The sequence below is a fragment of the Nanorana parkeri genome, unplaced genomic scaffold, assembly GCF_000935625.1.
Source record: "Nanorana parkeri isolate BGI_ZX_2015 unplaced genomic scaffold, ASM93562v1 scaffold330, whole genome shotgun sequence".
Taxonomy (NCBI): Eukaryota; Metazoa; Chordata; class Amphibia; order Anura; family Dicroglossidae; genus Nanorana; species Nanorana parkeri.
In genome coordinates, this window is record NW_017306598.1 from 562,462 (window position 1) to 585,112 (window position 22,651).

Consider the following 22,651-nt stretch of genomic DNA (forward strand, 5'->3'; position numbering starts at 1 on the left):
TATAAATTAATTATTGGAATGTTTTACAAAAGTGTCAATAAGTTTAGTAAAAGTTGTGCAAGCGGACCCTGCAGTAAAATGTAAGGTCCGCTTGTAGTGTCCGTGTCCCCTCTCCCTATAATGATCACTGTCTGATAGTATTTCCAAAGTGTACCTGTATAGAAAAAAGTTAGATGCATACTTAACTCACCCCCATCTTTCACATTGCTGTGCATGAGATCACCATTCTTCCAGGAATATTCCTGAGAAATAACGAGAATCCCAAATCTCATTAGAAGACACTCCAATCCAGTGAAAGAGCATCTGCTTCTGAGACTTGGGCTGCTCTGTATTTCTGCTGGATCTTGTTGGAAGGAGCATGGCATAACCCAAGCAAGTGCCGCAGATGGAAGATGGGAATAAGGTAACTATGTAATCTAGCATTACTCTTTACAGTTACATTTTGGAAATTCTACGGTATCAGTCAGCATTCTTTACAGGGCAGGGAGCTGGGACATTATTAGGAGACCTTGAAATTTACTGCAGGGTCTGCTTTAAATGTATTGTTTTTTAACCATGTAAGCATTACTTTTTTCCTGATCGCATTATAACAAATGTGTTCTCTATATTACATCTGATATTTATTAAATATAATTTTTTACAATATGAACAAACTATTAAACATTCTTAAGTGAACATACTATCCATCACAGGTAGATACACTGTATATGTGAAACAGTGGATGGAATTCCTAGTAAAAAATACATTTTGATATACAAGCTTGGGCATAATTGTATTACACGATAGCTGCCTATCCCCATGATATCATGTCATGTGTGCCATTTCACATATGAGCTACATATAGCTTGTAATACAATTATATATGTGTGCTGCAATTCTGGAAAAATTCCAGTAATGTGGTCTTATCTTTTCTTGTATATAACATGATACTCTCAACAGGATGAGGAATAAATTCTCTGTTTTTTTTTATTGCCCAGTTGATCTGGTGATTAATGAACATGTTCACATTAATGTCTTGTTCACACCAGCAACCGTGCTGTACCACATGGTTGCTGGTGTGCGGGTGCCCAGTACAGTGCTGATGTGCTAGATCGAGATGCATCGCACTGCCTGTTTCTTTTTTTTTTTTTTTGATTTTTATTGAAATGTCACAAGTGACAATCCATAAAGTTCTATGGTGCGATGCGGTTGTACCATGCCTCACTGTGGTGCGCTGCAAAAAAAAGTACTGCATGTCATACTTTTTTCAATGCATACCACGGTAACGTGGTGGTGTGAACCAAGCCCTCCTGGAACAGGGCAAATTGCCTTTTCTTGAGTTAGGGCTGAGCTGGAAATAATGCCCAGCACAGCCCCAACTCATCATGTGTGAACGGGCCCTAACCGATTGAACTCCATACAAAACAAACAAGCTTCGATGAATCTTGAAAGCTCCTCTTTTAATGCATTGAATAAAGCACAAGGAAAACATTAGTATGCAAAATAATTGTTATACCCTAAAATAACTACTTCATTGGCAGATAAAACCCTTAGAATCTTAGAATATGATACTGTTTTCTAATTAATATTAATATTCAAACTTCACAACAGGGGCACTGGAGTCGTATCTCCTTTTCCCTAACTTTCTATTGTTGTAGCTATCTAATGAAAACACACAGCAGGCATTTCCAAGCTGTAAGAAAATGACTAAAATGCAACTTTAGAGTCATTGTTGAAATCTTTGAGAGTGAATTGATTCATAGTGCAAGTAGCTAGAGGGGTCAGGGATCCTTTTGTTAAAGTTGTTTTACTGCTTGTAAAGAGTATGTAAATTCTTTAATGCCCATAGTTTAGGCACAGGTGCACTTTATGCATGTAAAAATGGCTGCCCAAACACATGGTTTTAAAACAAATTATGGCACACAGAAAAGGACCACACTGAGCACAATTTGTACTGTTAATATTGCCCCCAGCATAACTGCACTATGAAAAAGTACTCTTTGAGCACACCATAATGCCAGTAGTTTGAGGAAAAAATAAAAGTACATCTAAAGCCAAAACTATATATATATATATATTATTTTTTTTCTGTCTGTGTGCCGTTGGGAAATTTTTCTTTCATTTCTCAAGACACAACAGCAAGTGAGAAGAGATCGCTCTAAAATAAGGAAAAGCCTCTCATGGATTGTTGTGATTATCAGAAGACTTCTCTACTATTTCTGTTCCAGTGACAAATGAAAATGTAACTCCCTCACTTTGAGTCCCGGTGACAATGGTCATCAGGAAAAAAAGAGAGTATGAATCTCCCCAGCATGGACATGGACAGAAATAAAACGAAAGGTGGGAATGAGGCACTGGATATGGCTCATCAACCAATAGAAAATATGCCCTTAACTGAGCAAAGTAGCTTAGGTTCAGGAGCTGTGCACAAAATGGGACAGGGCAGTGGCGTAACAACCGGGGGGGGCAGCAGGGGCGCCGGCCCCAGGCGAAAAGTGAAGGGGGGGCACCGGCCGAAAATGGCACTTTCGGCTAAATGCCGAAAGATTGAACCCTGAAAGACCACCACAATGGATTATAGATTCACAGGTCTATTGACTAAAGGCTGCAGAGCAAAGCAGCAGAGCAACCTGAGTTTCAAGCTGCTCTGCTGCTGATTACAAGCATTCATTCTGCTGGCATTGATTGATATACAGTATGCTGGATTTTTTTATTCTGACAGGGCTATTGACTAAGGGGTGAAGAGTTTGGAGAAGGCAGGATAAGTGAAAAATCAAGGCCCAAATAGCTGATTTTAAAACATTCTCCAATTCAGCTCACTTTCCCGTTCAGCTATGTTGTCCTGGATTGTTCACTTCTCCTGCCTTCTCCAAACTCTTCACCCCTTAGTCAATAGCCCTGTCAGAATAAAAAAATCCAGCATACTGTATATCAATCAATGCCAGCAGAATGAATGCTTGTAATCAGCAGCAGAGCAGCTTGAAACTCAGGTTGCTCTGCTGCTGATTACAGAAACATATTCTCCTGGCTTTGATTGATATATCCAGGAATGTTTTAGTCCATAAACCTTTTTGATAATAGCTGAAGCCCTGATGAAGGGGTATTGTTTGGCCTCTGAAACGCTTTGGCAGCTTTTTGTTTTGCTTGTCACTGACAGAATAATAAAATAATTTTTGGCGCTCTTTTCCGGTTCAAATGTACAAATAATTAAAAACCTGTCATGCGTTCTAACGCCTCATCATTCTTTTCAAATGAGAAAAAAAGCCTTTCATTTTCTTTAACTATAATGAGAATTCCATGCATCCTTAATTGCACATAAAGCTTAGTGCTACCAGATCGGCGTGAGTATAGTCTAATGGATTTTAAACTGTAATGTTGTTTCCATACATACAAGAAAAGTGCATTAAAAAACCACTGGTGTGAACGACCCTTAAGGTATTTGATGGCTATGTCTTGCATGTCATTATTTCCTGCCCTAATCAGCAAATCCAAAGACCATTCTACTTCAGCAAACTTCCTGCCTTAAGTAAAGAGGGAAGTTTGACTGAGAAATGAATATAAATGTTCTAGCCACAAGACCCCATGCTGTCTCCATGTCTGGTCTATGCCTCCTTCCATTCTACTCCAAATGAGAACCATGTGTTCTTGCCATGGGAGACCTCTCTAGAGGCCCAAGCTTTTGAAATGTACAATCCATTGATACACACATCCCTCAGAGCTACTGTGTAACATGATAACACTGCTTTTGTGGGAAAAAAAGGAGAGCTGAGATCATAGTGGAAATATGCTGAGGCATTAAGTGAAAATATATATTTGAAAAGAAATCACCTCTAATGCATTTTCCAGACAATGTCTCTATACTGCTGTAATTTGTGGCTTCAGGCAAATTTTAACCATTTCATCGTTCATGACCCAATAGTAAAGGTTTCTGCTAAAACAAAGCAGGATTCATGGTAAAGGAAAACTAAACCATGATTATTATATCATGAAAGAATAATTTTTGCAACTATTGCGTCAGTTTAAGCAAGGGTAATGCCAGGGATCAACAGATACCAGCATGCCAGATGTTAGGGTGTATGTAAAGGTAAAACTTTTTCTCATAGTGTTGTATAGAGTGTGGAAAGGTTATACCCCCTGCTAAGTTTATATTGCTGTCAGTGTCACTACTTGGGAGAATCACCCCCTCTGTTTGTCATTGTGACCATTGTAAAGTAAGTTAAAGCAGACTTTTACTCACAATCACATAGTTTGCCAGGCTAAAAAAAGACACACGTCCATCGACTTCACCCAATAGATGAATAGATGAATAATAGTATATTGGGGGGAATTTATCAAAACTGGAGCAGACGGAATTTGGAGCAGTGTCCCATAGTGACCAATCAGCTTCTATCTTTCATTTTCAAAGATTAACTAAACATACTGAAGAGAGAAGCTGATAGGTTGCTATGGCCAACTGCTCCATGGTCTGTCTGCTCCAGTTTTGATACATTTTGCGTATATTGAGTGCACACATATTTTGAGTTATCAATGCTATTATAGTATTGATACATGTCACACATCCCAGGAGGTTTCAGGACAGTTTCCTCCAGTTGATAGATCTAGTGCTTGCACCGTACTGGGCTGGATGTGAGTGATCAGAAAGTCAAGGTTTCTGAATCCAAGATAGAGGGGCAGGAACAAAAATAGCTGTCAAGTCTTCAGTTGATAGGAAGGCACTGGAATTCTTGTACTGGTAGGTATGTGTTTTTCTTTAAGTCAGCAGCTACAGTACCTGTAAAGTGGCCCTATTGAGTTCTGTGAACAGCAGGCTTCATTCAGTACAGCTGAAAGCTAAAATAGCTCACTATGTGAAAAGAAGACTAGACCTCCATCTGCTGGCTGTACAGGAGACTGCATACTGTTGCCATGTATTTTAAATTTTCTATTATTTTTCTTCTTTTTTTTAGTTCTGTCCATAATAAGTAAAAACCACTTTACAGTCCCTTTTAAGAGAAAGTATCGTCGGCGGAATTTATCAAAACTGCACCAGATGGAATTTGGAACAGTTTCCCATCGTGACCAATCAGCTTCTATCTTTCATTTTCAAAGCTTAACTAAGCAAACTGAAGAGAGAAGCTGATTGGTTGCCACAGGCAACTGCTCCATATTCTGTCTGTTCCAGTTTTTATACATGTTTGAGTTATCAATACTATTGCAATGTTTACATAAAAGCAAAACTGTTGTGGAAATTGAAATTAAATTGAAATAGAAAATTAAGAATAGTGTAAATATTTAGCTTGAGACACAGTAGTAAGGTGGAGATCAGCAGGAGGAATCGGTGAGTGTTGTGGGGCGCATGGGATTGATACTCCCAGAAGTGTCCTTTTCTAAACAGACTTGAGGGGATGATTCCTCATCAATGGAGAGGTTTTCGGTGGTGGCGGGTACCATAAAGGGTAAGTATTTAAAGGCAAATGGTTTTGGCAATTTAAAATTTTAACACAGGTTTGCTTTAAAGGGATTAAAGTAATTTAATAAATCAACCCCATTTAATAAACCAACCACAATAACTGACCATTACATTTCAGTGTGATAAATACGTTTTTCAGTTGTGATACAATAGTTTCTAGTGTGCACTAATTGTACATCATAATGCAGCAAACGTTATAAGTGCAGAAAAGTTTTAGATTGCAATTAATTAAGCCAAAACACCTCTGCCTAAAAGGAATATGTCAATTTTCAGAAGACATAAGCAAATGTCCCAGAGCCAAATTCTGTGCCAGAATTTTGTCTTCTATTTGTATCAGTGATTTTATTTTGGTAGCTGCCAACTTGTGTAGATCAACATTTTACTCTGCAATTCTCTTGGCTCTTCAGTCTGTACTAGATAGTGATATATGCTTCAGACTGCAGAAAAAACAGAAATGCCAACTGTCATTTTCTTCTGTTCTGGTGTCAGAAAAACCTTTGCTCAACCATATGTTCAGAATTAGTTTTAGACACACCGCACTAGGAGCTGGACACTGGGATTATTATGTTCCCTCTAGCCATGGCTTATGTAGTTATTCTTTTATAATTTTTAAAGTTATCATTTGATTTCAGCCTATCCCTTTGTTCTGTACACATACAAATTAATATTGACGTTATAGCAATACTGTCAGGCCAGTGCCAATTTTAATTTTAGAAATGATGAAGCACTATACTATAAGCTGCCAGTATATGTTTATGCTGTAAATTAAGTAGCAGGGTGTAACTAATAACCCATGGCAAACAGGAATACATATTTTGTTAATGTTATCACAGTGATCTTAAAGGTGATTGGTTGGTTTTAAATCCAAGTTTCTTTATTCACTCTTTGGTCTTTACAGTGCCTTAAACTGAACCTGTAAAGACAGAAATATGGAAGCTTCCATTGTTGACTTATTTTTTTATAGATGCAGGCTCTGCAGTTTTCATCACTACCTACTGAGTCACTAACCTGGAACAAGCATGTGTCCAGAAAAGTTTAAAAATTGTTTACCTCCTTTTCATCATGCTTCATCAGTAATTCACTAGGTGGTGAAGGGAGGTTCAGGATGACAACTCTAGAGTCCCCGCCTTTTATATTGAGCAATCGTTGCTCCTATAGTTTTAATATTGTCTTTAACAAATAAACATGTTCATGTTAATATAGCAAGTGTTGTTTAGGTAGACAATTATGGAATCCAATGCGTACACATACATTGGCAGTATAGAAGACCACATGGCTGTTTTTCATGCTTTTCATGTTCTGTATAATGACATGGAAATGTGGTCTGTGTACTTTGCATCTTTGTCAGATTTGGCCAAACACCATCATTCCAATCATCTGAACATTTTGCTCTTGGGGCAAGCAACATGTGGATCACACTAGGGTCACTCAATATGATGGCTGTGTATACCTGCAGTCATGGTAGCAATAGATAAGCAATCAGAGCACTTTATCTTTTTTATAGCAAAAGCAAAATTGCTGTGTTTTGTCCAAACGTTATAAACATTTCTTCAGGACCCAGAACACCACTGTAAGAGGCATTCTCCCCATTGACGACCAATAAAGGGGCATTCTTCACACCCACTCAAAGTAAGTGGCGTTCTTCCCACTAAGCACCAATGTAAGGGAACATTCTTCCCTTTGAGAACAATGTAGGGGGCATTTTGCCCACTGGCTACCAATGCAAGGGGCATTCTCCACACTGACCATGAATTCAAGGGCATTCTTCTTATTGAATTCCAACTTAAGTGGAATTCTTACTTCAAACTGACCAACAGTGTAAGAGGAATTCTTACCAATGACCACCAATATAGGGTGCACCTCTACTTCTCCGAGCAGCTGCAGCTAACTATCAATACAAGATGGTGCTTTCCCCCCACTGACAATTAATATAATGAGGCTCTTCTCCCACTGACCTTCAATGTAAGGGGACATTACTCCCACTGCCCATCTATGTAAGAGTACATTTCTAATAACAGTAACATAGACAGCAATAAACCGTGACAGAGGTTTTAACACTTCCCATTAAAAATTAGGGACCATTGTATAATGTCCAAAATGTATAATGTTCAAGCAGTTAAATTAATGGGTGTGGACTTTACACACACTCCTACCTAATAATTGTGCTTATCTAATTTGCTGATCATGCAGATCTTTTGGTAATTAACTTAGATACATTCTGTAATTAACCTCCATTTCTTTCATGCTATATGGAAATAATCAAATCAAATGGTTAATCATTTAAATGATATTGATGTATTTTTTCTAATATGTTGTATTTTATCAGTGAAACCATTTGATTATTAGTCTGTATGTATTTCCTCTTTCTATTTATGCTGCAAAACTAAAGCTACGCAAGTCTTTTCAGCCAATCGATGCAGAAGCTCTGCTGTATCCCTGCATGACTTGGTCTATAAGGGGTTTCAGCACAGCATTATATCATGCTCAAATTACTAAGCCATAAAGTCAGTAGGTTAATCTTTATAGAATGGCAGTGATTACATCACTGCATTCCTGAGCACTGCTAATTAAGTCTGCAGTCTGCGGAAAAAGTTTTAGTAGAATCTAAACACTATACATTATATATACATATATATATATATGTATATATATATATATATACATTATATATTATTACAATGAATACATCAACATTATATTTGATTTATATAGTGCAAGCTTTTTGTAAGCTGCCATATCTATTGTAAAACAGTAGCATTCTGAACTCACTACAATCATACTTGATACTAATATGATGTAATTACTATATGGTACTCAGTTTTAAATATTTGTATTAAAGGTGTTAATATTTTACATTAAAAAGCAGGCTATGTTAAAGACTGAAAAGCTCTGGGTTTGAGTTATTACTTCTGTCTCACAATTATGCTTTATTTCTTATAAGCCACAGCTTAACAATTTGCCATGCATTTTAAAGTACAGCAGATGATAAAAAACAAATTGGTGCTGCTTTGTGTGTACTACTGAGTAATTTGAGTATTTGTCTGTAGCAACCAATCACATTTCATGTTTCATTTTAGAGCAGGTTGGATAAAAAAAAAGCAAACATTTGTTTAGGTGTTATGAACAACAGCCTCATTTGTCCTTTGCCATAATTTTAGTAGGCACACCTCATTGAACCATTTTTTTATGAAAACAAAAGAGTAGAAAGGGAGAGTATTAAGAGTATTATCCATGTCATCCAATCAAATGCCAGCACTTTATGACCTGCTGTATAAAAGAGGCAGTTGGAATGTGGCTTGCTGTTACAGGTATCTGCTCTGCTTTTCAATACTCTATTTTATTTTTAATTGAAGTGTTTGTATAGCCAGAACCTTTTACTTTTAGTTTTGTTAAGAGTAGGGAAAGCTTAAAACCCATGTCAGTTTATTTTTTTCTCTCTGCATTCTGTTTCTTTTCGTATCCCAGATTTCCTTACTTTTCCTGTCCCAGAGACATAGCAGGAAGTGAGAAGACATCTCTACAAAGTGAGGGTGGAATCACCTCGTAGGCAGTTGTCACTGGAATAGGTGTCTTCATTTGGAAGAACTACCATCACCTGTTCTGGTAAAAACTGAAAAAAAAAAATCCCATTACTCTAATGTCTTGGTGACATTGGACACCAGGATAAATAGAGATGGTGAAACTTTTTTGACAGGGGTTCTAATCATTCCATAATGTATTCAAAACTAAAAAAAATGTTTTGGCTGTACATACATTTCAAGGGCAGTTCTTTGTGATTGCCATTGTGTAACTGTGCGATAAGCTTATAGACTTCAGCTGACTAACACTGCCTTGCTAAACACATATTCCTTTTGCAATATAGTATGCACCTGATGAGCAAGTCGATTATGACTATATGTATGGGGAAACAGATTACAAGGAGACTGATTATGTAACAGTGGCACCCTCAATAACTGAAGAATATGTAGCTCAGACTGAGGTATAGTAAATCTGTGTTGTGTGCGCTATATGTGTCACGTTTGTCTCGTCATCTGCTCGTGTGTAATCTCAGTCCCTTCTTTCTACATCACCTTTGACTGCACCTTTCTGGAAGTTGGATGACATAATGGCAGGCATCACTTTATTAATTGGTGGAAATTGGAAATACAATGTCAAAGAATTATATGCATACGCAAATCTATTATAACTGTACTGAGATATTTTGTTTCCCTGGTAGTAACTTTTGACAATCCTGTGCAGAACTCTCAGACTTCTTTATTGTACAGACATGTTTCTTTCTATGGAAAACATATTGTTTATTGTTCTGAAAAACAGCAGGTATGTCCATCAAATATGAGATATCTCAGTATTTTATTTTAGATTTAATTTATATTTACAATTACGTTGTTTGATCTTATGAAGTGTATATTTACTTTGCAGTGCTATTCAAAGAGAAGTATTCTTTAGACTTGCTTTTTTATAATCCTTAAAAGATAAATTGTTTATTAAAGAACAACTCTAAGTTCTAAAGATATCAACATGGGTGTTAGATACTTACCTTCTTCAGGCCAAAGGTTTGGAGCTAACATACTTCTATCCTCAGTGCACTTCTCAGTACTGCAGCAGCTATCAGCTTTCCCCATACATTTCTATGAGGCTGTTAAGTAACTGTGTAGAGCAGAGTGCTAAGAGTAGGATTGTTCTGGCACCTTTAGACCTGGCGGTCTCTACATGGGATGAATGGTGCAGGGTGCAAAGGGAAGTGCTCATTATCGAAGACCTTCCAAACCTGGAGGTTTCTATAAACAAAACACAGCATTATTTATCAAAATGTCTTATAGGCAATCTATTCTTGTTCCCTGGTTGAATAAATCTTATTAATTTTCCCCTAACCCAGAGCAGTATTGTATAATGAAAGGGACATTTGGTTGGTGATGCAGGCAGAGAGAACAAGAATCAAAATAAGAATTTTGATTCAAGCTGCTTTAAAGAGAACAAGTTACAATTTGGCTTAAGCACAAATCTAACTGTCCCTTTTAAGTGTGCAGACCAAAGTAAAGTGATTTTTCATTAATTGCTACTGCTCTTCTTATTTTTGTTAATAAACAGGTCAGAATGCTTTAAAGTTTCCTTCAGTGTGCTGTAGAGATTAGAGGGTGCAGTAAAAGTGTATTAGCTACTTACATACTGTGTTTGTAGTTCTTGATGTGACTGCTAACTCTACAATGGACAAGATTCCCCCCCAAAATTGCTGCTCCTAGAATAGCACTGAATAGTAAATAACACATTAAAAAGGCCTGCCTCTAAAACTCCTCCTTACTTCCTCTCCTTCATTCATTGTTTCCATTCGGTCTTTCACCACATTTTTGCAGAAGAAGAAAGCCAATTCCAAAACGAAGAAGAAGCCAGTGCCCCCTAAGTCAAAGGACAAACCCCCAAAGGTCACGCCCAAAAACTCATTTGCAGCTAAGAAGAAGAAGGGCAAGACCGATTACCAAGCATCAACAAGAAAAAGAATAGGGGTAAAGGTAGCAAGAAATCAAGATCTTCAGTAGGGCCAGTCCCGAAGATCTCTGATCATGAGACATAAACTGCCCTAACCCCAACTAGATGTGGACAGTATCTCTGGCTAATACCATAACCTGACTATCACTATACTCCTACTTTGAGCCAATACATTCTTTATAATATTCCAAGAAAAAGTTGGCAAACAAAGATCTCCTTTTTCTTCCTCAGGCTAATGTAGTTGACTACATTCCAGAACAGTATGGTGAAGTGGACTATGGTTACCAGACAGACACACCTGCTCTTACTACTGGACTCAATGAGGTAAACAAAAAAGGAGCAAGAGTATTTTGCATGTTACCGTATATTATTTTTTTACAGGTTTACAAGAAGGATTGGATATTGTATCATTTATAGTAATGCTCATAATCCCTTCCTCCCAGTGAATTACAAAATGAAAAACTATATGAGTGAAAAATACATGGATCACAATGATTGTAATAAAAAGTGCCCTTCATTTAAAATAAACATTTATATATGTTACAGTAACAGTTACAGTGCATAAAAAAACACAACTTTGAAACAGAGCAGTTTAATGTTTACCAAATATTATATTACTGGTTTAAACCAATGCCAATATTGGTTCATCAGTAAAGAGATTACTTACTGGGTTGATCCAAAAGGTGAATTTTGAACATCAGCTGCTTTATTTACTTGCTTTTGCTTGCTTATTCCCCCCAAAAATGATCAAATTCTTGAGAGAACATAAAAATTTGTTCTGCGAGCCACAAAAAGAAAATTTATGTTTTTGTAATGTTAGCAATGTGTGTTCTAAACCTAAACTTGTGAAGCTATTGCAAATATTAAGATAATTAGTTGATTAAAATTACAATGTTCTTTCAAGAGCAGCCATGGTAACTACAATTATTTGATCTATAACAACCAGTCAATTTTAATAAACTTGTAAAATTTAGGCAAAATTTGACTAGGTGTTTTAAATCAGAAAAACATGTATTTTAAAATATTTTTGGAAATCTATTTTCTAATACAAAAATGTGCTTTCAAATTATCTGCTTTGATGCTGCATACCAAGTGTTGGTAAGTTGTGACTGTCTGTCAAATGTTATACAACTCTCAACAGTTGAGCAGATTTTTACTGATATTGCTGGGAGTTGCATAACTGCAAATGACAAGTCATAAGCCTCTAACTTTGTTCTTGCTTTTGAACTATTAGTGCTTATATTTGCTATAGACAATTACTGGTTGCAGTTTCTAAGCACCTGGTAAGCTAAGTAATATCTGCACCTTTCAACCCTTTATGCACAGGTTAACCTGTGTATAAAGGGTTACATCAGCACATCTAAATTTGAATCCTTATAAAACTGATCAACAAGATTATATTTTTAAACATGATATAACATTAAGGGGTCTATTCACTAAGCTGCCGAAGGATCCAGCCGTAGCTCACGGCTGGCTCCGGCCACTTTCAGAGAGATCAGCGTCCCTGGTTACCAGCTAACCAGGGATGCTATCATTACACACTGAGAGCGGCCTCTCTGTGTTCTCAGTGTGTAATGACAGATGGCGTTCCTGGTTACCTTGTGACCAGGAACGCCATCTATCATTACTCTCCCGGACTCTCTGGGAGTCTAATACGGCTCCCGGCCACCCGGGAGAGAAACACTTTCTCCCAGAAAGGTTCACTCTGCTCGATTGAGCAGAGTAAACCTGTCCCTGCTCGTTTTTTTTCCTTCTGACATCGGAGCCGTTGGCAGAGGGGGACCTGCAGTTCTCCATCAGGTCCCCCTCTGGTGATTGACAGCAGCAGAGGGCGGGTGCAATATCAGTTTGCTATTGGCTATTCCAAAGTGAAATAGACAATAGGAATCTAGCTATGCTGACGGCAGCAGAACAGCCCAGCCAATAGAAAACAGTTGGGCAGAGCTAGCTGTCACTGCTAGCTCCGCCCAATCATTTTCTATTTTATTTTTTACTGCTTTTTTAACTGTTTTTCTATTCTGCTCAGTACCACAGGGGTACCGAGCAGAATAGCCGAATGCTGCTCGGCATTGCTAGATTCCTTTTGGCTATTTCAATTTGCAATAGCCGATAGCAAACTAGCTATTGCACCCACCCACTGCTGCTGTCAATCAGCAGAGGGGACCTGCAGTTCTCCATCAGGTCCCCACTAGTGATTGACAGCAGCAGAGGGCGGGTGCAATAGCCAGTTTTCTATTGGCTATTGCAAAGTGAAATAGCCAATAGGAATCTAGCTATGCATTCCTATGGTGATTTAACATTTTTTTTTATATTTTATTCTGACGGCAGCAGAACCGCCCGGCCAAAAGAAAACAGTTGGGTGGAGCTAGCTGTCACTGCTAGCTCCGCCCAATCGTTTTCTTTTTTACTACTTTTTTAACTGTTTTTCTATTCTGCTCGGTACCACAGAGGTACCGAGTAGAATAGCCGAGCCGAATGCTGCTCGACATTGCTAGATTCCTATCAGCAGAGGGGACCTGCAGTTCTCCATCAGGTCCCCACTAGTGATTGACAGCAGCAGAGGGCGGGTGCAAAAGCTAGTTTGCTATTGGCTATTGCAAATTGAAATAGCCAATAGGAATCTAGCTATGCATTCCTATGGCGAAAATGTTTTTTTTTCTCCTTTTTTTGACGGCAGCAGAACCACCGTCCAATAGAAAACAGTTGGGTGGAGCTAGCTGTCACTGTGAGCTCCGCACAATCATTTTCTATTTATTTTATTGTACTTTTCTAATTATTTTTCTGTTCTGCTCAGTCCCACAGAGGGACCGAGCAGAACAGCCAAGCCGAATGCCTCTCAGTGGCATTCGGCTATTCACTCACTGCTGTTCGGCATCTATAAGAATAGACCAAACAGCAGCAAGTAGCCTGCCGGAGGTTCGGCTTAGACGATCCAGATGTTGGATCGGCTGAGTCGAACTCCTTCTGCATGTTGAGCATGTTCGGCCGACCCGAAGCCACGCGAAGCCACCCGATGTACGGCTGATTTTGATGTACCAGCCTGAAGTGAATAGCTGAACAGCGTTTGGCTCACTTCGCTTCGGGTCATTTAGTCACTCGGCTGCCTATGATAGCTTAGTGAATAGACCCCTAAGAGTTTTTATATACAATATTACAAAAGGTGTTGCATTTCAATGAACACAGGCAAATTTAGTTGGAATGTTTGTAAAATTAGCTATATGCAGATGCTTTAATTGCTTATATTTATTTAAATTATGCTTTTATTATTTTATTAGCAACAAGCAATAATTATCAAACAAAATTCTAGAGATATTGAGGTACAAGTATTATTTTTTAAGCACCAGTATTACCTCATACATGTGAGCATTTGCTTATTTATTTTCAGTATTACAAACAAATTTGGCTTCGGAGCTTTCACTTTATTTTTATGGTGGTACTGCTGCTTTATAACACATATGTTTACATTCCTATCTTTTAATTGATTTAGAGAACTTTCTTGACATTTGCCCCTAAATCACATTAAAAGGTACAGAGCAATTTCAGCTTTCTTTTGATGGCATCTACAGTTGCTTTATGGCTTAAATGCATCTAACAGCTTTAACTAACCTTAACCCGTGTGTTCCCCTCACTTGTTACATCGGCGCTGCTAGAAAACCCCTGTGGATGAGACACTGGTGGAGGAAACCTTTGTGGATGAGCCTTTTCTGGAGGAGTACGTAACTGGCGAGGATTATGACTCAGAGAAAAAGCTGGTTGAGGAAACAGACTATGGGGTGAAAGCAGTAGACCCTACACCAACTGAGCCGGTGGTGGTAGGAGATTTAGAAAAAGATTTATATGATTATACAGACTATGAAGAGAAAGAAACAAATCCTACCAGAGAAGAGTTTGGACCTGGGGTTGCTGCCGAAACAGATGTTTCAGAGACCAACGTAAGTTATCATTGAGACAGGTCATTGAATAAAAACAGAAAAGCTTTAGAAATTATTGAGCTGGAATCCATATCTCATTACCTCTCTGTACATCCATTTGATTGTTAACTTGTCTTCAATCTACAGTTACATATGTCATAGTTTTTAAGATGCCTTATGTCAACAGCTGGGACTCAATCCTAGGTCTGCCTATAGTATTCTCCTGTTAAACCAAATCGTTTTTTGCTAGTTCTCTTCACTGCTGCTTTTAGAAAAAAGTGAGTAAACTAAAGTGAATCTTTACTTAGGAAATATTTTTTTATTTGTTTATATTTTCTGGTAGGTTCTTTTAACTGTAGATTTAGTGGCTTATTAAGCAGGCACTTGTTAGTTCAAAGATAAAGACCATTTGATCTTTACAGTATCCTTTGACATGCTCATGAACAGCCTACTGTTAGATATTTTTTCTTTCAAAAAGCAAGGGCCTCTTGTGTATGATCAGCATTAAACTTTGAACCCCCCAGCGTAAGGAATAAGCAGCATTTTGGAAAAATTGTTTTCAGGCTACTATATTCAGCATTCAGAATAAGAAAATTATTTCATCATGGTGGAATATTAACAATAATGTTAATTTTGCTTCAAGAATGGACAACATTTGGTGTGATACCATGTGATCTCTGAACAGATGATAATAATACAAATAATGACATTATTGCAAACGTTTAGGCATTGGTGCATAATGTACATTATTATTACTATTCTTTTTTCTGTTCTACCATTTTTACCTATTTTAGGTGCTAGTATTGTTAAAGGGTTATTATACCACATGGTAACTTAGTCACATAGATTCTAGGTGTGGAATATATGGGTCAAGGTCTGTCCCTCATAAACATTTTGGAAGCCATAAGTTTTGTGTTGGACACATGTGCAAGCACTTTTTCATCTGATAGTCATTTTAGATTCAATTGCATATTCATTCCTTGCATACTGCCACACAAGTATGGCAGTACATTATTCTCTAATTTAACAATTTTTTTTTTAACTCAACCTAATAAAATGAATCAATGATCTAGCAAGCTGTCAAATATTTTTTTTTTCAACTATACATATGATCACAAATGAAAAACGAATGTGTCATGGATAAACAAGAACAAGTCCACCTTATCTGCTCACCATTCCTTTCAATAAAAGGGGAAATACCAATTGCATCTCATCTCGAAGAAAAAAAAAGTATACAGTTAGATTGTAATGCTTGCAGGTACCTTTAAAATATATCTATCTGATTGGGTTCTATTGAGTAATGCATATTTTACCTAACCCACAGTTAAAGGCCCCAGAAAATGGTACAGTTAGAAATGGGGCTTCAGTTTAAATACAGTAAAGCATATCTGCTAAAGATTATTTTTATAATTAAAGTAAACCTGTTGTAGCTGACACGGTCAACTTTAGTATTAAAGATGACAAACATACAGATCAAAAGTTCTTATCTGCACACGTGGTGTGTGCCTTTAAATCAGATCATATTGAAACGAAAGGGTCAGCGCAATAGGCAGATGATAGCCTTTTCAGAAATGACCACTTCCATGTTTCTCTAATAGTAGCTTTTCTACAGTTAGTTACCTATTCTGTAGATTATATCTACCATTTCAGCAATTTTAATTGGGCAGATATGGTAAAAATTTCCTCATGTAACAGGTTTTGTTACTAAGCTGTGAACTAAATATAAATTTTGCATGTTTACTTACAATTTTTAAGTTTTTAAGTTTTAGAGATACACTGTATTTGTTAACTGTGCAAAAGTTATCACACGGAGTAGAACTTATATCCTATTAAAACCACCATTTACTTAATTTTATGTATATTTACTGAAATTTTCACCTAAAAAAGGGATTATCTTTGCATGAAATGGCTCTAGTTTTAACTGTTAAAGTGACACTAAACAAATACATGTAGCTTATGTGTGCATCACTTAAATCTTTCTCTATATTTGGGCTGACACTATCCTTCTGGCTACTTTTGTTTCCCATGGTCCCTGTGTGTGTTATAAAGTAGTCAATGCTCCAAGCTCCCTCTTGTGATCAACTACAATCTCAATACAAACTATTAAACTAAACATGTATTGTAGTCCATCACGGGAGCAAGCTTGGCGCGGTGGATACTTTACAACACACTAAGGGACCATGGAGAACAAAAGTAGTCACCCTCCAGAAGGAAGGACACTGTCGGCACCAATTCAGAAATGATTTGAAGATCTACAGCTGAGTGATACACAAATAGCGTACATTTCTATTAATATTTAAGGTACATGAATGTATTTTTAAGATGTAACTTCTGAGTTTAGTGTCACTTTAAATGTATAGATTATTCATTAATTATTTTCCCGCAGCACTTGCCAATTGAAGTATGTTAACATTACATTTGATGATATTTTAGGTAAATAACTATGGAGGATATGGCGAGAAGGGCCAGAAGGGAGAACGAGCTGTTATTGAACCAGTAAGTAATTTGTAACCAACATCAGTTTGGATTTCACTTCTAAATTTTAATAGTCGGTTAGTAGATCAGCAAGAACTAAAACAGTCTGTTTAAAGGTATAACACCTTAATATGGTGCTGTAACTTTGTTGAAGCTGAGTTTCAGACAATAAGCTAAGTGCACAGGTGAAATTAATATGTAGGAGTTTTTTTAACTGCCAAAGAATTTGTATTTCTCCCAATTTATTCCTACAATTTACAGAGCCCTGTCAGTTTCAGCAGCCAGGCTGGTGACCTGAATTTTCTTTACTGCAGTTAAGCTGTACAGCTGTCACCTCCTTGCCCCCAGTTTATGATTGGACAGTGAAGGAGCAGTAACAAACTGATAAGACCATTGTTTTGCACTCTTCTCTTGTCAGCATATTTCTTGTCAGTGCATGCTGAACATGGAACAGAGCATTCTTGGCACCTAGTACTGCCACTTCATCAAACAGTCAAATCAAATTAAGGTTTTTACACTCTATTGTTGTTTTGCAATGATAAAGGAATCTGGTAGATGCTGTTTTGCAATGATAAAGGAATCTGGTAGATTTTTTTCATTCGCCCAAAACTGAGCGAAAAAAACCTAACAGCGTGTACCCAGTTTAAGTGAAAATTCCCATACAAAGTGACTATGCCCTTCTCCTTTAGTAAATCAAACCCAAAGTGTGTAAAGGTGGCCATACACTTTACAACCCTCGCAAGACTCTTGTCATGCGAGGGTTGTAAAGTAATTTAAAAAATGTACGATCTGCCCATCTTGGATAGGCAGATGAGGGGGGGGGCTTCCGATGACTGCAATGAGGGGCTTCCGATGGCTGCAAAGAGGGGCTTCTGATGACTGCAATGAGGGGCTTCCGATGACTGCAATGAGGGGCTTCCGATGACTGCAATGAGGGGCTTCCGATGACTGTAATGAGGGGCTTCCGATGACTGCAATGAGGGGCTTCCGATGACTGCAAATGGGCAGTGTGCGCGTGCGCACAGCGGCCCGTTTGTCAGTTGTCGAACAAGCAGGCCACTAACTCGCCGAGAATCGTACGATTCCCGGCGGGTTTTCCAGCCTGCTTGTTCAACGGAAGACGTGCGACCGTACAGTAGAAATGGTCGCACGCCTTCCATACACTTTGCAATTTTCGTACGATCGCGGGATTTCCCGCGATTCTCATATGATAATCGTACAGTGTATGGGCACCTTAAGAAAAGAACGTACCCCTCCCACACTTACCCCTAGTTATGCAGAACATAAAGTTTATATTTAGAAGAAATATATTTAGAAGAGCAAAAATAGAGATTGCTAAGGAGTAAAGACAGACAAAGAGATTTGGTTCCTATATAAGGACTGTCCCTCCAAATGAGGAACACTTGATAGCTTTGCCTTTAAACAGGCACTGTCAACACTAAAGGACAGGTTTTAGAAACTGAATACACCAAACATCTACATGTTTAGGTGTAAAGTAACAAAGCAAACAGGCCTGAATTTCAGCTATGACCTTTACTGTTCACTATTCAGCAATCACATGTGATACATCAAGGATGGATGACACAACAGTACAATGACCACAATTGTTATTATAATTAAGCATCACATTTAGATCTACCATATTCAATAGTTTCCGTTTGGATATAAATATGCAGCAGGAGCCTTAAACGGAAGGAGATAACTGGCAGATTTCATGTGAACTATTACCATAATTGTCCTACGTATACAAGCTTTTACATTTAAACCATATGTTAAAAAAAAAATGCTAACATGCCATTCCTCAATTTTCCTTTCAGATTCAGATGAATAGACCTATTAAATGAAGCAATTAGGCTTAGTCCAAAATTGTAATTTGACATGCTGTCAATAAATCCATTCCATCAAAGTATACCTCAGTCAGTCCATACATAGCTCAATTGTAACATGTTATAAATGTAGTGCATGTACTGATGCAGAAATTTTGCGTCAGCAGTGATGGGATTTCCAAAACCCTCACAATGGTGGACAAAATGAAAATCTTCATTATCTGTTACACCTGTGATTCTTACCCTGCTTGCACCATCTGCTACCTTTTACTCTCATACAACGTTGCTCAGCAAAGCAGTGATAACACTACTCTTTCTTTGCCTGAGCTTTCATTCACAAGCTGTGCATCCTGACAACACATATAGCTGACTTTTCTCTTTATAAATGAGCTGTGTTGAATAAGTACAAATATTCTTTGGTTTTGCCTCTTCTGGACTCATCCAGAGTGTTTACAATTATTCTCAATGAATACATAAAAGGCCTTTGTTAAAGACAACCTTGTGAGGTAGATCATATAGCTTAATCACTTTTTATGACTCTTTGTATTTTTTAGCATGCAAGTGTTATATACTTCAACTCCATCTTTTTTATTTTTCAGGGAATGCTTATTGAAGGACCCCCAGGACTGGAAGGACCAGCAGTATGTATCCATTTTGTAATGTACCAGTTGTATTTCACCTTAAAGGATGACTGTCATAACAAAAATACAGAGGCTGCCATTTCTTAGCTGTTTTGAACTTGCTAGTTGCCTGGCTGTCTCTGGCTTTGGTACATTTACTTTTCAATGTTACAGTTACTGACACAAACTCCTGATATGGATACTTGTTCAGTCAGTCATTTTAGAAAACATTGACACCAGAAGGTCAGCATGAGAGCTTGGTAACTAATATTTTTTAGTGGCAGCCCTCATATTTCTCCCATGGCAGGTGTCCTTTATATACAGTGTTTATTGTGAACTTTAAGAGAAAGCTGTAGAAATAAATCACACCAGAAAGATAGAGCGTACAGTATATTATGTATCCTATTCTGTTGCTGCATTGCAAGTGCAGTGTTCTGTGAGAGCTGTCTTATATTGACCTATTGCAGCCAATGGGAAGGTTCTCAATTCTGCTGATTTAACCTATTTTATTTCAAAATTTAGTTAGGTGGGTGCTTTAGAGGCAAAAAAGTTTTTAGAATTTTAGGATGCAACAGAAAATACATATCCTCATGCCTCCCTAATCATAAACAGCGGGTTCAACTCGTTTGGATCCCCCATTAAACACAGAGCTGACAGTATACAGACCAGAAGTAGGGTGGCATTGTAACTTCAATTAAATAAATAATAGAAATCCCACATGATGCATATGCAGGGATTTATTTTGGGAAGGCATTACCTACAAATACAAATACAAAAAAGATGCCAGGTTTAACAGTGCCACTGGGAAGTTGTTATACTGTAAATGCTGCTGCTGCTCAGAGCGGATTGGCATTATTTTAGTATACCCTCCAAAACCCATTGTTTTTCAATGGATTTCCACAGATTTTCAACATCCAGTGGAAGCCACTTTATTTCTCAACATGGGATACATGGAGAAAGGTCATACAGCTCTCCAAGTGACAGTGGCCTCATAACGGCTTAGCTGATTAGAGAGAAAGTGGGTAGGATTTTCAGTTTTATTCTGAAAATGAAAAACCATGTTAAGTCACTTTTAATATTCCATGTGTCTCTAAGAGACTCTAGTCATAAAATCTCTGTGCTTCACTAACCAGACGAGCAACCCTGCTTCAGCCACCATGAATGGTTTCACCATGTCTGGGAAGTTTTTCATCTATGCATGCCATGGTATTATTATTAGCAGTTAGTCACATTGAATTGAAACTCTTTCAAAGTATGTCCTGTTTTATTGTGACTACTAGCTGAGCAGTTCCACTCTGACTGTTGATTTCCTATGTATGCTTTTTCATGATTACTAAAACAAGAGGAGTGGGAGCTGCTCTGCTGATGTAAAAGCAACTTCACTATGAGTGGTAACACACTTAGGAATCCAGACTGCACTTTAAACTGAAATATAATTTTTTGGGGATTTAATGTCCCTTTAACACAAAGTATGCCACATTATGGAGGTATATCTGTTCTAGGTATCATGTATCCCCTTTTTCTTTTAGGGTCTTACTGGTCCCCCTGGCTTGCAAGGCCCATCTGGTCCATCTGGAGACCCTGGTGAGAGAGTGAGTACCATATACAGTCAGCCTATAATAGGCTAATATAAAAGTTTTTTGTACATCAATAAAATAATATAGGGTTTCATTACATACTAATTACTACAAATGATTAAGCAAATATTTCAGATAGCTTAATTATCTTCTAACTTCCTACACTTGTGTTTTACCTTTATCACTTATGTGGTCATTTTACTTAGGGTCCACCTGGTCGTCCTGGATTACCTGGTGCTGATGGATTAGCTGGACCTCCAGGCACTATGCTGATGTTGCCGGTGAGTAGTAGGTTCTATTTGATATTGTTCAATAATTTTGCAGTTTTCACCTAGAACACAGGGAATTCATTAAGCTATCATTGACTAGGGCAGGGTATATTTTGGTGCGCTTTTGCAGAGATACAATAAAAGTTGCCTCATTGAGATTTTTGATTTATCCTTTATCAGATTAGGGGGTCTATTCACAAAGCTGCCGAAGGATCCTTCGGCTAGCTTCGGTTACGGGAGGCGTTCGGTTCAGTAGAACCGACGGGCTGCTGTACGGTCTATTCACTATAGCCCGTACAGCTCCCGAAGTCTATGATCTATGACCTTAACGCAAGTATTCTGTCCCACCAACAACGCACCATGGGGTCTATTCACAAAGCTGCCGAAGGATCTAGCCATAGCTTCGGCTGATCCTTTGGCTAGCTTCGGCCCCAGGCCCGTACAGCTCCTGAAGTTGGCCGAGTGGCTCAGCCGAGCCGAAGGCATTTGCTTCGGGCTCGACTGAGCCAAGGTGAAATCCAAAGAGGGCCGAACGCCGGCTACTGACAGCTGGGTGGAGCCAGCCGTCATCTCATGGCTGGCTCCGACCACTTGCAATGACAGATCAGCATCCCCTGGTAAACAGGGGACGCTGATTTGTCATTACAATGAGAGCTCGGCGGAGCCGGCGGTGATATCAAATGATGATGACGATGATATTGTAATGACAGCTGGTCCCGGCCAATAGAAGACAGTTGGGCAGAGCTAGCTGTCACTGCTAGCTCCGCCCAATCATTTTCTTTTTTTTGTATGTTTTTTTACTGTTTTTCTATTCTGCTCAGTACCACAGAGGTACCGCTCAGAATAACCGAGCCGAATACCGCTCAGCGGCATTCGTCTACTCACTCATTGCTGTTCGGCAATGAGAATAGGCCGAACAGCAGCGAGTAGCCTGCCGGAGGTTCAACTCAGCCGATCCAGATGTTGGATCGGCTGAGTCGAACTCCTTCTGCACTTCAGGACGGCCGAACATGCTAAGCATGTTCAGCCGACCCGAAGCCAGCCGAAGTAAGGCATTATAC

General features: G+C 38.3%; 1 protein-coding gene across 5 annotated transcripts in view; it reads left to right on the top strand.

Moving 5' to 3' along the window:
• COL11A1 (collagen type XI alpha 1 chain) overlaps window positions 1-22,651 on the top strand; it is a 199,621-nt gene that overhangs the window by 58,659 nt on the left and 118,311 nt on the right. The window contains exons 6-13 of one of the 5 annotated variants that reach the window (XM_018558297.1): window positions 9,291-9,407; window positions 10,780-10,929; window positions 11,144-11,236; window positions 14,563-14,844; window positions 17,257-17,319; window positions 19,724-19,765; window positions 21,274-21,336; window positions 21,528-21,602. In XM_018558297.1, coding sequence (XP_018413799.1) covers window positions 9,291-9,407; window positions 10,780-10,929; window positions 11,144-11,236; window positions 14,563-14,844; window positions 17,257-17,319; window positions 19,724-19,765; window positions 21,274-21,336; window positions 21,528-21,602 — 885 coding nt within the window. Of the gene's footprint in view, window positions 1-9,290; window positions 9,408-10,779; window positions 10,936-11,143; window positions 11,237-14,562; window positions 14,845-17,256; window positions 17,320-19,723; window positions 19,766-21,273; window positions 21,337-21,527; window positions 21,603-22,651 lie in introns of all 5 variants that reach the window. The other 4 variants (XM_018558298.1, XM_018558299.1, XM_018558301.1 and 1 more) reach the window with 4 other exon arrangements.